The 15,127-nt window shown below is 39.0% G+C and overlaps 1 protein-coding gene across 2 annotated transcripts in view; it reads left to right on the forward strand.

Annotated features, from left to right (window-relative positions):
- Positions 1-15,127, forward strand: part of LOC100377890 (uncharacterized) — a 168,980-nt gene that overhangs the window by 115,882 nt on the left and 37,971 nt on the right. For both annotated transcript variants that reach the window (XM_085502709.1, XM_002739574.4), the window contains one exon: positions 675-2,100. In XM_085502709.1, the coding sequence (XP_085358835.1) occupies positions 675-2,077 (1,403 nt within the window). In that variant the 3' untranslated portion in view covers positions 2,078-2,100. The remainder of the gene's footprint in view (positions 1-674; positions 2,101-15,127) is intronic.

The raw sequence follows: 15,127 nt of genomic DNA on the forward strand, positions 1-15,127 counted from the left end.
CAGTACCTGACACTTACACTTAGTTGCCTTACTCTTATCAGTGCCTGACACTTACACTTAGTTGCCTTACTCTTATCAGTGCCTGACACTTACACTTAGTTGCCTTACTCTTATCAGTACCTGACACTTACACTTAGTTGCTTTACGCTTATCAGTGCCTGACACTTATACTTAGTTGCCTTACTCTTATCAGTACCTGACACTTACACTTAGTTGCCTTACTCTTATCAGTACCTGACACTTACACTTAGTTGCCTTACTCTTATCAGTACCTGACACTTACACTTAGTTGCCTTACTCTTATCAGTACCTGACACTTACACTTAGTTGCCTTACTCTTATCAGTGCCTGACAATTACACTTAGTTGCCTTACTCTTATCAGTACCTGACACTTATACTTAGTTGCCTTACTCTTATCAGTACCTGACACTTACACTTAGTTGCCTTACTCTTATCAGTACCTGACACTTACACTTAGTTGCCTTACTTACACTTCCAATTAGTTGCAGTCAAACTTTGCACATCCATATTATGTTGACAAATTCTGATATTCAAAATGGCTGACTTGTTTTTTTGTTTGTTTACACGACTGGGATGGTGTCATGATGAATAGCTAGTTTTACCATGGACAAGATTATATATAGCTATAATAATTTTTATTTGGTTTACACAGGATTATTTGCAAAGAAGAGATGTCCTAAAGGGAAACACTGTAACTTTCTTCATGTATTCCAAAATCCTGGTGGTGAATTTACAGCAGCTGACAGGGACTTACTTCATTATTATCAATATGATAGACATGGTGACATAGAGGGAAATTTGCATGAACACCATGCAAGAAGTAGTGAAAGAGACTGGTATTCAAGTGAGAGCAGAGTGCAGAAAACATATAGAAGTAGGAACATGTATAAAGAAAGTAGTCCAAGCAACGGTAGACACAGGAGAATTAGTAGGACTAGAGATCACAAATACAATGAAAGTAGTCATAGAGGTAGAGCTAGGAGTCATAGCAGAGATAGGAGTCATAGCAGAGGTAGAGACAGCAGTTATAGCAGAGGTAGAGACAGGAGTCATAGAGACAGGAGTGACAGAAGCAGGAGTCATAGCAGAGATAGGAGTCATAGCAGAGGTAAAGACAGGAGGCATAGCAGAGGTAGAGAAAGGGGTCATAGAGACAGGATTGACAAAGGCAGGAGTAATAGCAGAGGTAGAGATAGGAGTTGTAGCAGAGACAGGAGTGACAGAGGCAGGGGTCATAGCAGAGATGGGAGTGACAGAGGCAGGAGTCATAGCAGAGGTAGAGACAGACGTCATAGCAGAGGTAGAGACAGGAGTCATAGCAAAGGTGGCGACAGGAACCATAGCAAAGGTAGAGGAAGGAGTCATAGCAAAGGTAGAGGCAGGAGTCATAGCAGAGATAAAGACAGAAGTCCTAGCAGAGACAGGAGTCATAGCAGAGGCAGGGACAGGAGCCATAGCAAAGGTAGAGGCAGGAGTCATAGCAGAGATAGAGGCAGTAAGCATAGCAGAGGTAGAGACAGAAGTCCTAGCAGAGACAGGAGTCATAGCAGAGGCAGAGACAGGAACCATAGCAGAGAACGGAGTAAAGACAGGAGTCACAGTAAAAGTAGAGATAGGAACAAAAGTAGTGACAGGGATCATTACAAAAGTAGACACAGAAGTCGTAGCAGAAATAGAGCAGACAGAAGTCATAGCAGAGGTAGAGACAGGAGTCATTGTAAAGGTAGAGACAGCAGTACAGACAGAAGTCACAACACAAGAGTCTGGAGTCCCAGCAACAGTAGTGGAGATGTGAATTGTAGTAGAGTTGAACATGAAAGAAAGGAAAGAGACATAAATTATAAAGCTGTTGGTGATGAACGCCAAAGTCAGAATTTAGATGAGACCATGTGCACCTTTGAGAATGAAGGTAACAGAGATGGGGAAGTGAAGAGTAACATAAGTAAAGATAATAGCATAAAAAAACATAAAAAGAAACACAAACAACATAAACATAGGCATGCAAAGAAAAGGAAAATGGAAGGCAAAGAATATGATGCAGGAGAATCTAATTAGATCAAATCAAAAAAATAGTATTGGTAGGTATCTAGCATTATTTCAATATTAGCCCATAATGTGTTTAACTGGTATCAAATTAAATAACATCATTTATAGTGTGTTCAGTTTACTACATCGCCTACTAGAAAGTCCATGGAAATAATAAATTCCATTTATTACTCGTTGGCTTAACTACAGATTACAGCCCCAATCGAAAACTATAAGGGAATATATCCTGTTCACAAAGAACACCTTAGGGTAGCATTCCCTATAGAAAAAAGGCCTCTCCTAAGGGACCACCCCCCGTAAGAGGCCTGATCCGACATTCTCTTTCGTTTTCGCTTACAACGGCAGCTATATTGTTATGCTCCGCTATTACAAGCATGACGAGAGACAGGTTACAGTTACTGAATGAGAATTATCTAGATTTTCTAGTGTGGTGACGACTCATTACGGTAAAGGCTTTCCATTATTAGAGGCCCCGTTTTTACCTGTTTTTTAGTTGAATTGCTGGCTCAGTTTACTTTCACTGGATTCCGATTTTTGGCGCGGTTAATTTACTCTTTTTTTTTCCCGATCTCACTTTCGTCATTTTTGCAGACGCGAAGATGCCTAAGTCACAAAAAAAGGAGAAGAATGTCCCGCCTGAGACGAGACCTAAGACGTGCTTTTCCTGCTTCAAGCGAATGCCCGATTGGGACCCTCATATGTGTTGCCACAATTGCCTTAATTGTGTCAGGGACTCCGGGGTCTGCCGAGAGGGGATTTGCATTTTATCGAACCCTGTAATGTGGCTCAATTGTGAAGCGGGCTGAAAGGCTAAAGACGAGCGATCTAAAGCTGGTAGAGGTCGTGGAAAGAAGGGAAAATCCCCTAGTACCGCTAGCGCTAGTATGTCTTGATTCTATGCATGAGAAATTTTTCCCTGTGCTCGGTAGTCACCACGAGGCTCGCTTTTGCGGGGAGATCGGAATTTCCAGTCACCACAGCAAATGACGTTGATATACAGTGTGTTCCCCCTCGGGCGCTGACATCGGCACCGAGTTCTGTGGTGGAATCGGAACATCTCTAGACTGAAACGGTTCAACCCACCGGGACTTTACCGTTACCGACACAGCCTTAGTGCATTGCGCAATCACAGGACAGGCCCAGTTGCCTCCATGTACCGGTACTAGTCAAGGTGGCAAACGACTCTCCCAGGGTGAAGAGATGGCTTGGACAGTCTGGATGCGTAGTCTGGCTGCAAAAGTCAACTCCCTTCTGCAGTTTCAGGGTAGGACGCAGGAAGACCTGGGGGCCTGAGATAATGCCTGTATCTACACCACCCAGGCTAGGGTCAGGTGTGTCCTTTTCTCCCAGTGATCTCTCCTTTAGAGGGTCAGTAGGGGGACAATTCACATCAATGAGAAGGGGAGCGTCCACTTCTTTCGTATCCCCCCCCCCCATGCTTGGGCTGACCAGGCATTGTTTCCTTCGTCTTTCCAAGCCGCGTAGTGTCCCCTCTTATGACTGTGAGGGGAGAGGACTTCAATGTTGATACCCCTGTACAGGGTGGTATGCAACACTCTTATGGGGTCAGCAATCACTTCCCCGACAGGAGGGGGCGCGAGCGCTTTGTTGTTTCTCGTCCCCACTTTAACGGGGCAGTCACAGGATACCCATCCAGCTGTTCTTTACTAATATGCAGTTAAGGTCACAGCTTGTGAACCGTGCAGTGATGGCCGCGAGACTCTTGTTTCGCACTGGGCAGGTGGTACCCTCCCCCCGGATGGGAGAGTCTCCTTTGACTAAATTTTCATCGTTGCTCTCCTCTCCCACTGCCGGCGTGGAGACCATGCCGGTCGGCCAACTTCCCTGGGTGACCCAGGCTATGGAGAGGGCTCAGAGGGCGATGAGGGGGGATTGGTACTCTTCGGGGGAAAAGGACAAACAGCTTGGAGCGGTCATGTCCAATGCCTTCCGTTGGGCGAATCTATACCATAATGGGGCTAACCGTCGATGGGTCCCGGAGTGGGAAACTCACGCGGTACCACATCCTTCCCAACGGGTTCCCCGTCCTGAACCTGGTACGTATACTTTTGTTAAGGTGGGTAGTGTGGATCTGGAAGGTCACGTTGCGGGTCATTTGACCGGCACCAGAGCCTACTAGTGCATAGGGCTTTACGGACCCATCAATTTTATAGTATGGGTTTCTCTAGCATTAGAGCGTCAGCTCACCTTGACTGTCTGAGTGCTCAGCAACAAACCTCGATCCTCAGGCAGATGAGCCAGTTCCTGGCAGCACAGAGAGTGTGATATGCTATGTGTGATATCCTGCAAGTTCATACTTCCCTCTTGGCAGGAGCGGTTTCGGCTGAGCGTGATCCAGTTCTGGGTCTGTGCGCCTATCCTACTCCAGCGGGAGATCATTTGATCGCCTGCGGAGAAGGCCTTAGGGGTGTGACCAGTTAGTGGATGCGATGAACGGTTTGGCGGTTGTGGAAGATCAGCGTATTTAATTGAAGCAATCGTCTCTGTTGTCTAAGGTAGCTAATCCTTTTGATCAACAGATCAAACCAAAATCGCAAGGCAGCCCAGGTAGTAAGTCCGCCGCTCGCAGCCTCAATCGGCGAGGATCAAAGCGCTCATGGTGTCCTTCGAAGGGGCAGAAGAAGTCTAGTAGTGGGAAGCGTCAACAAAAGCCCAAGAAACGTGGTGTTGGTGGTGGGCATTTTGACACTTTGGGGGACAGGTTGGGTGGGGGTGGGGGTATCTTTGAAGGTTTCGCTGGCTGCCTGAACATGGATGGTGGTACACATCCAGCTCTCCTTCCCCGGGGTCCCTGGGATCAGTCTCCCCCTCTTCGTCCTTTCATTCTAGAGGATGGAGTTTGGGAAGCACTAGCTGCCTTACCAGCACATACCAGCTTGGCGCCAGAGGGTTACCGATCCCTGGACGTTTGAAGTAGTGTCGCGTGTGTATCAGATTCCTCTTAGGCCTCCTTCTCACCCTCCCTCAGGTCTTTTGCTGAGGGACAGGGTCAAGGCGAAGACGATCCGTGCTAAGAGTACTAAGACAGGTGACCCAGCTGCTACACTGGTCGTCAATTTATCTGAACCCATACCTTGACGACTGGTTAATACACAACCTACACGAGTTGGGTATGCAGTTCGACACGGAGTAAGGGCGTGTTCGCCCCTCTTAGGAGCAATGCCGCTCTCTTGTAGAGCTCACCAGCCAACTCTGGTCGACAGGATCGGCGTCAATACGCGAACTGATGCGGCTTATTGGCAAAATGACGCCCTCTCGAGATGTATTCAGTTCCAGAACACTGAGTGGCATATCCCCAATAGGTGGCGGACTGGCTTTTTCGTCTCTGGGACGCCCCCCGGATAGATTAGTTTGCCAATCATCAGAACGCCAAGCTCCCAACGTATATGTGAGAAGAGCGCATTCGCCACGGATGCTCTATTCTCTTGGAGCCACATAGACACTTATGCATTACCACCCTTCCATCTGATGCACCAAGTATTGGAGAAATTACGACTCGAGCCCACCTGTATTCTGACTTTGGTGGTGCCCAATTGGCCAGTAAAGATATGGTTCCCATTGTTGCTGGAACTTCTAGTGGAGTTGCCCGTGGAGCTGCTGGATCTTCCGTATCCGGACGGCACACTACCAATGAGCCCAGCGCTATTCTATCTTCATGTGTGGAGGCTATCGATAAACTCGTGCAAGCACAATGCTTTTCAGCAGAGTTGTCCTCGCTTGATCATCTCAGTCCCTCTCTTAGCAAGGTAGCCGATTTTTCCTTATTTGTTTAATCAAGGGGAATCCATATCGACAATTCTTGGATATCGGTCAGTTTTATTCCCAGTTTTATCGGAATCTGCTGGACTGAAACTGGCTTTCGTGTTCTATTATGATTCAACTGTTTAAGTCTTTCGGCTTGAAGAGGCCACATGCCAAGGGGCTAACGAATCCTCCTGACTGGGACTTGTCATTAGTTTTGTCGCCGTTACGACAGACATGAAGTATGTATGTACAGTTTTTGTTTTGGCCCTGGCGTCAGGTAGGCGGCGCTCAGAGATAGGGGCACTGTCCTTTAGTGACGCAAGTTGTTTTGAAGACTCAACTGGGCTTTCTTGCCAAGAATCAAATCCCAGGGCACGACCCTGAGCCAATCGTCAGCCCGAGCCTCACTAACATTGTGGGCAGGGAGGACCGTCAGGAACGGAATCTATGCCTGGTTCGAGCTCTGAGCTGGTACTGCGATCGCTCCAAGGTGTCTAGGGGCAGTGAGAAGCAAACAGAGCCACCCTGCTTCGAATATCACCATGAGGCACCCGGTCCCTGAAGAGTCGCCTAAGTGGTTTTATCCTGGGACTAGACTCCCTGGTGAGTAGCTTTAGATTTCTCAGTTAGTTTTTTTGGCCTTCCATTTTAGTGTACATTTCAGCCATTTCAACTTCCCCAACTCCGGTAAGCGTGTTACTCTGCCTTTGAGTAATAAATGGAATTTATTATTTCCACAGACTTTCTGATGTAGTAAACTATTAGGGTTGTACAAACTCGTTTATTTAGCTAATCATACCTACCAGAAAGTTTGTGGAACGTGCCCACCTCTCCACAAGCTTCCGGCGCCTCGTTGTGTCAGCGGGAACGTTTGTGAGAATGTCGGATCAGGCCTCTTACATGTGACCACCCGCACGCTCCGATTGGAGCTGTAATCTGTAGTTAAGCTTACGAGTAATAAATGGAATTCATTATTTCCACGGACTTTCTGGTAGGTATGATTACGTAAAAAAACACGTTTGTACAACCCTGATAACTGGTATCCAATTGAATAACATCCCTTCTAATTTAGTGTTCAAATGTTATTCAATTGAAAAATGTCCCTTCTAATGTATTCAACTGGTATCCAATTGAATAGCATTCCTTCTAATGTATTCAACCATTATCCAATTGAAAAACGTCCCTCCTAATGTATTCACCTGGTATTCAATTGAAAAACGTCCCTTCTAATTTGTTCAACTGGTATCCAATTGATTAACTCTCTTCTAATGTATTCAACTGGTACCCAATTGAATAATGTACATTATAGTGCATTCAACTGGTATCCAATTGAATAACGTTCCTTCTAATGTATTCAACTGGTATCCAATTGAATAATGTCCCTTCTAATGTTTTCAACTGGTATCAGATTGAATAACATCCTACTATTGTTTTCAACCGGTATCCAAATTAATAATGTCCTACTAATTTGTCCCACTGGTAACCAATTGAATAACATTCCTTCTAATGTATTCAACTGGTATCCACTTGAATAACGTCCCTTCTAATGTATTAAACTGGTATCCAATTGAATAATGTCCCTTCTAATGTATTCAACTGGTTTTAGATTGAATAATATCCTACTATTGTATTCAACCGGTATCCACTTGAATAACGTCTCTTCTAATGTATTCAACCAATTGAATTATGTCCTACAAATTTGTTCAACTGGTATCCAACTGAATATCATCCGTTCTAATTTGTTCAACTGGTAGCCAATTGAATAACGTCTTTTCTAATGTATTCAACCGGTATCCAATTGAATAATGTCCTACAAATTTGTTCAACTGGTATCCAATTGAATAACGTCCCTTCTAATTTGTTCAAGTGGTATCCATATGAATAATGTTTCTTCCAATGTGTTTCACTGGTATCCAATTGAATAATGTCCCTTCTAATTTGTTCCACTGGTATCCGATTGAATAATGTCCCTACTAATTTGTTCCACTGGTAACCAATTGAATAACGTTCCTTCTAATGTATTCAACTGGTATCAGATTGAATAATGTTTATTCTAATGTATTAAACTGGTATCCAATTGAATTATGTCCCTTCTAATATATTCAACTGGTATCAGATTGAATAACATCCTACTATTGTATTCAATCGGTCTCCAATTGAATAATGTCCTACTAATTTGTTCAATTGGTATCCAATTAAATAATGTCCCTTCTAATGTATTCAACTGGTATCCAATTGAATAATGTCCCTTCGAATGTATTCAACTGGTATCAGATTGAATAACGTCCCTTCTAATTTGTTCAACTGGTATCCAATTGAATAACGTCTCTTCTAATTTGGTCAACTGGTATCCAATTGAATAATGTCCATTTTAATGTATTAAACTGGTATCCAATTGAATAACGTCCATTCTAATGTATTCAACTGGTATTCAATTGAATAACGTCCCTTCTAATGTATTCAACTGGTATCCAATTGAATAACGTCCATTCTAATGTATTCAACTGGTATTCAATTGAATAACGTCCATTCTAATGTATTCAACTGGTATTCAATTGAATAACGTCCCTTCTAATGTATTCAACTGGTATCCAATTGAATAACGTTCCTTCTAATGTATTCAACTAGTATCAGATTGAATAACATCCTACTAATTTGTTCCACTGGTAACTAATTGAATAACGTCCCTTCTAATGTATTCAACTAATATCCAATTGAATAATGTCCCTTCTAATGTATTCAACTGTTATCCAATTGAATAATGTCCCTTCTAATGTATTCAACTGGTATCAGATTGAATAATGTCCTTTCTAATGTATTCAATCGGTATCCAATTGAATAACGTCCCGTCTAATGTATTCAACCGGTATCCAATTGAATAACGGCCCTTCAAATGTATTCAACTGGTATCCAATTGAATAATGTCCCTTCGAATGTATTCAACTGGTATCAGATTGAATAACGTCCCTTCTAATTTGTTCAACTGGTATCCAATTGAATAACGTCTCTTCTAATTTGGTCAACTGGTATCCAATTGAATAATGTCCATTTTAATGTATTAAACTGGTATCCAATTGAATAACGTCCATTCTAATGTATTCAACTGGTATTCAATTGAATAACGTCCCTTCTAATGTATTCAACTGGTATCCAATTGAATAATGTCCATTCTAATGTATTCAACTGGTATCCAATTGAATAACGTCCATTCTAATGTATTCAACTGGTATTCAATTGAATAACGTCCCTTCTAATGTATTCAACTGGTATCCAATTGAATAACGTTCCTTCTAATGTATTCAACTAGTATCAGATTGAATAACATCCTACTAATTTGTTCCACTGGTAACCAATTGAATAACGTCCCTTCTAATGTATTCAACTAATATCCAATTGAATAATGTCCCTTCTCATGTATTCAACTGTTATCCAATTGAATAATGTCCCTTCTAATGTATTCAACTGGTATCAGATTGAATAATGTCCTTTCTAATGTATTCAATCGGTATCCAATTGAATAACGTCCCTTCTAATGTATTCAACCGGTATCCAATTGAATAACGGCCCTTCTAATGTATTCAACTGGTATCCAATTGAATAATGTCCCTTCTAATTTGTTCAACTTGTATCCAATTGAATAATGTCCATTCTAATGTCTTCAACTGGTATCAGATTGAATAACATCCTACTAATTTGTTCCACTGGTAACCAACTGAATAATGTCCCTTCCAATGTATTCAACTGATATCCAATTGAATAATGTCCATTCTAATGTATTCAACTGGTATCCAATTGAATAATGTTCCTTCTAATGTATTCAACTGGTATCCAATTGAATAATGTCCATTCTAATGTATTCAACCGGTATCCAATTGAATAACGTCCCTTCTAATGTATTCAACCGGTATCCAATTGAATAACGGCCCTTCTAATTTGTTCATCTGGTATCCAATTGATTAACTCTCTTCTAATGTATTCAACTGGTATCTAATTGAATAATGTCTTTTCTAATTTGTTCAACTGGTATCCAATTGAATAACATCCCCTCTAATTTGTTCAACTGGTATCCAATTGAATAACGTCTCTTCTAATGTACTCAACCAGTATCCAATTGAATAACGTCCCTTCTAATGTATTCAACTGGTATCCAATTGAATAATGTTCCTTTTAATTTGTTCAACTTGTATCCAATTGAATAACGTCCATTCTAATGTCTTCAACTGGTATCAGATTGAATAACATCCTACTAATTTGTTCCACTGGTAACCAACTGAATAATGTCCCTTCCAATGTATTGAACTGATATCCAATTGAATAATGTCCATTCTAATGTATTCAACTGGTATCCAATTGAATAATGTTCCTTCTAATGTATTCAACTGGTATCCAATTGAATAACGTTTATTCTAATGTATTAAACTGGTATCCAATTGAATAATGTCCCTTCAAGTGTTTTCAACTGGTATCAGATTGAATAACATCCTACTATTGTATTCAATCGGTATCCACTTGAATAACGTCCCTTCTAATGTATTAAACTGGTATCCAATTGAATAATGTCCCTTCTAATGTATTCAACTGGTTTTAGATTGAATAATATCCTACTATTGTATTCAACCGGTATCCACTTGAATAACGTCTCTTCTAATGTATTCAACCAATTGAATTATGTCCTACAAATTTGTTCAACTGGTATCCAACTGAATATCATCCGTTCTAATTTGTTCAACTGGTAGCCAATTGAATAACGTCTCTTCTAATGTATTCAACCGGTATCCAATTGAATAATGTCCTACAAATTTGTTCAACTGGTATCCAATTGAATAACGTCCCTTCTAATTTATTCAAGTGGTATCCATATGAATAATGTTTCTTCCAATGTGTTTCACTGGTATCCAATTGAATAATGTCCCTTCTAATTTGTTCCACTGGTATCCGATTGCATAATGTCCCTACTAATTTGTTCCACTGGTAACCAATTGAATAACGTTCCTTCTAATGTATTCAACTGGTATCCAATTGAATAATGTTTATTCTAATGTATTAAACTGGTATCCAATTGAATTATGTCCCTTCAAATATATTCAACTGGTATCAGATTGAATAACATCCTACTATTGTATTCAATCGGTCTCCAATTGAATAATGTCCTACTAATTTGTTCAATCGGTATCCAATTGAATAATGTCCCTTCTAATGTATTCAACTGGTATCCAATTGAATAATGTCCCTTCGAATGTATTCAACTGGTATCAGATTGAATAACGTCCCTTCTAATTTGTTCAACTGGTATCCAATTGAATAACGTCTCTTCTAATTTGGTCAACTGGTATCCAATTGAATAATGTCCATTTTAATGTATTAAACTGGTATCCAATTGAATAACGTCCATTCTAATGTATTCAACTGGTATTCAATTGAATAACGTCCCTTCTAATGTATTCAACTGGTATCCAATTGAATAATGTCCATTCTAATGTATTCAACTGGTATCCAATTGAATAACGTCCATTCTAATGTATTCAACTGGTATTCAATTGAATAACGTCCCTTCTAATGTATTCAACTGGTATCCAATTGAATAACGTTCCTTCTAATGTATTCAACTAGTATCAGATTGAATAACATCCTACTAATTTGTTCCACTGGTAACCAATTGAATAACGTCCATTCTAATGTATTCAACTAATATCCAATTGAATAATGTCCCTTCTAATGTATTCAACTGTTATCCAATTGAATAATGTCCCTTCTAATGTATTCAACTGGTATCAGATTGAATAATGTCCTTTCTAATGTATTCAATCGGTATCCAATTGAATTACGTCCCTTCTAATGTATTCAACCGGTATCCAATTGAATAACGGCCCTTCTAATGTATTCAACTGGTATCCAATTGAATAATGTCCCTCCTAATTTGTTCAACTTGTATCCAATTGAATAATGTCCATTCTAATGTCTTCAACTGGTATCAGATTGAATAACATCCTACTAATTTGTTCCACTGGTAACCAACTGAATAATGTCCCTTCCAATGTATTCAACTGATATCCAATTGAATAATGTCCATTCTAATGTATTCAACTGGTATCCAATTGAATAATGTTCCTTCTAATGTATTCAACTGGTATCCAATTGAATAACGTCCCTTCTAATTTATTCAAGTGGTATCCATATGAATAATGTTTCTTCCAATGTGTTTCACTGGTATCCAATTGAATAATGTCCCTTCTAATTTGTTCCACTGGTATCCGATTGCATAATGTCCCTACTAATTTGTTCCACTGGTAACCAATTGAATAACGTTCCTTCTAATGTATTCAACTGGTATCCAATTGAATAATGTTTATTCTAATGTATTAAACTGGTATCCAATTGAATTATGTCCCTTCTAATATATTCAACTGGTATCAGATTGAATAACATCCTACTATTGTATTCAATCGGTCTCCAATTGAATAATGTCCTACTAATTTGTTCAATTGGTATCCAATTGAATAATGTCCCTTCTAATGTATTCAACTGGTATCCAATTGAATAATGTCCCTTCGAATGTATTCAACTGGTATCAGATTGAATAACGTCCCTTCTAATTTGTTCAACTGGTATCCAATTGAATAACGTCTCTTCTAATTTGGTCAACTGGTATCCAATTGAATAATGTCCATTTTAATGTATTAAACTGGTATCCAATTGAATAACGTCCATTCTAATGTATTCAACTGGTATTCAATTGAATAACGTCCCTTCTAATGTATTCAACTGGTATCCAATTGAATAATGTCCATTCTAATGTATTCAACTGGTATCCAATTGAATAACGTCCATTCTAATGTATTCAACTGGTATTCAATTGAATAACGTCCCTTCTAATGTATTCAACTGGTATCCAATTGAATAACGTTCCTTCTAATGTATTCAACTAGTATCAGATTGAATAACATCCTACTAATTTGTTCCACTGGTAACCAATTGAATAACGTCCATTCTAATGTATTCAACTAATATCCAATTGAATAATGTCCCTTCTAATGTATTCAACTGTTATCCAATTGAATAATGTCCCTTCTAATGTATTCAACTGGTATCAGATTGAATAATGTCCTTTCTAATGTATTAAATCGGTATCCAATTGAATAACGTCCCTTCTAATGTATTCAACCGGTATCCAATTGTATAACGGCCCTTCAAATGTATTCAACTGTTATCCAATTGAATAATGTCCCTTCTAATGTATTCAACTGGTATCAGATTGAATAATGTCCTTTCTAATGTATTCAATCGGTATCCAATTGAATTACGTCCCTTCTAATGTATTCAACCGGTATCCAATTGAATAACGGCCCTTCTAATGTATTCAACTGGTATCCAATTGAATAATGTCCCTCCTAATTTGTTCAACTTGTATCCAATTGAATAATGTCCATTCTAATGTCTTCAACTGGTATCAGATTGAATAACATCCTACTAATTTGTTCCACTGGTAACCAACTGAATAATGTCCCTTCCAATGTATTCAACTGATATCCAATTGAATAATGTCCATTCTAATGTATTCAACTGGTATCCAATTGAATAATGTTCCTTCTAATGTATTCAACTGGTATCCAATTGAATAATGTCCATTCTAATGTATTCAACCGGTATCCAATTGAATAACGTCCCTTCTAATGTATTCAACCGGTATCCAATTGAATAACGGCCCTTCTAATTTGTTCATCTGGTATCCAATTGATTAACTCTCTTCTAATGTATTCAACTGGTATCTAATTGAATAATGTCTTTTCTAATTTGTTCAACTGGTATCCAATTGAATAACATCCCCTCTAATTTGTTCAACTGGTATCCAATTGAATAACGTCTCTTCTAATGTACTCAACCAGTATCCAATTGAATAACGTCCCTTCTAATGTATTCAACTGGTATCCAATTGAATAATGTTCCTTCTAATTTGTTCAACTTGTATCCAATTGAATAATGTCCATTCTAATGTCTTCAACTGGTATCAGATTGAATAACATCCTACTAATTTGTTCCACTGGTAACCAACTGAATAATGTCCCTTCCAATGTATTCAACTGATATCCAATTGAATAATGTCCATTCTAATGTGTTCAACTGGTATCCAATTGAATAATGTTCCTTCTAATGTATTCAACTGGTATCAGATTGAATAACATCCCACTATTGTATTCAACTGGTATCCAATTGAATAACGTTACTTCTAATTTGTTCAAGTGGTATCCAATTGAATAACATCCCCTCTAATTTGTTCAACTGGTATCCAATTGAATAACGTCTCTTCTAATGTACTCAACCAGTATCCAATTGAATAACGTCCCTTCTAATGTATTCAACTGGTATCCAATTGAATAATGTTCCTTCTAATTTGTTCAACTTGTATCCAATTGAATAATGTCCATTCTAATGTCTTCAACTGGTATCAGATTGAATAACATCCTACTAATTTGTTCCACTGGTAACCAACTGAATAATGTCCCTTCCAATGTATTCAACTGGTATCCAATTGAATAACGTCCCTTCTAATGTATTCAACTGGTATTCAATTGAATAACGTTCCTTCTAATGTATTCAACTGGTATCCAATTGAATTAATGTTCCTTCTAATTTGTTCAACTGGTATCCAATTGAATAATGTCCCTTCTAATGTATTCAACTGGTATCAGATTGAATAATGTCCTTTCTAATGTATTCAACCGGTATCCAATTGAATAACGTCCCTTCTAATGTATGCAACCGGTATCCAATTGAATAACATCCTACTAATTTGTTCCACTGGTAACCACTTGAATAATGTCCATTCTAATGTATTTCAACTGGTATACAATTGAATAACATCCTACTAATTTGTTCCACTGGTAAGCAATTGAATATCGTCCTTTCTAATGTATTCAACTGGTATCCATTTGAATAATATCCCTTCTAATGTATTCAACCGGTATCCAATTGAATAATGTTCCTTCTAATGTGTTGCACTGGCATCTAGTTGAATAACGGCCCTTCTAATGTATTCAACTGGTATCCAATTGAATAACGTCCCTTCTAATGTATTCAACTGGTATCCAATTGAATAACGTCCCTTCTAATTTGTTCATCTGGTATCCAATTGAATAACGTCTCTTCTAATGTATTCAACTGGTATCCAATTGAATAACGTCCCTTCTAATGTATTCAACTGGTATCCAATTGAATAACATTCCTTCTAATGTATTCAACTGGTTACCAATTGAATAACTGCCCTTCTAATTTGTTCAACTGGTATCCAATTGAATA

The sequence above is a fragment of the Saccoglossus kowalevskii genome, chromosome 1, assembly GCF_978046115.1.
Source record: "Saccoglossus kowalevskii chromosome 1, keSacKowa6.1, whole genome shotgun sequence".
In the NCBI taxonomy this organism is placed as follows: Eukaryota; Metazoa; Hemichordata; class Enteropneusta; family Harrimaniidae; genus Saccoglossus; species Saccoglossus kowalevskii.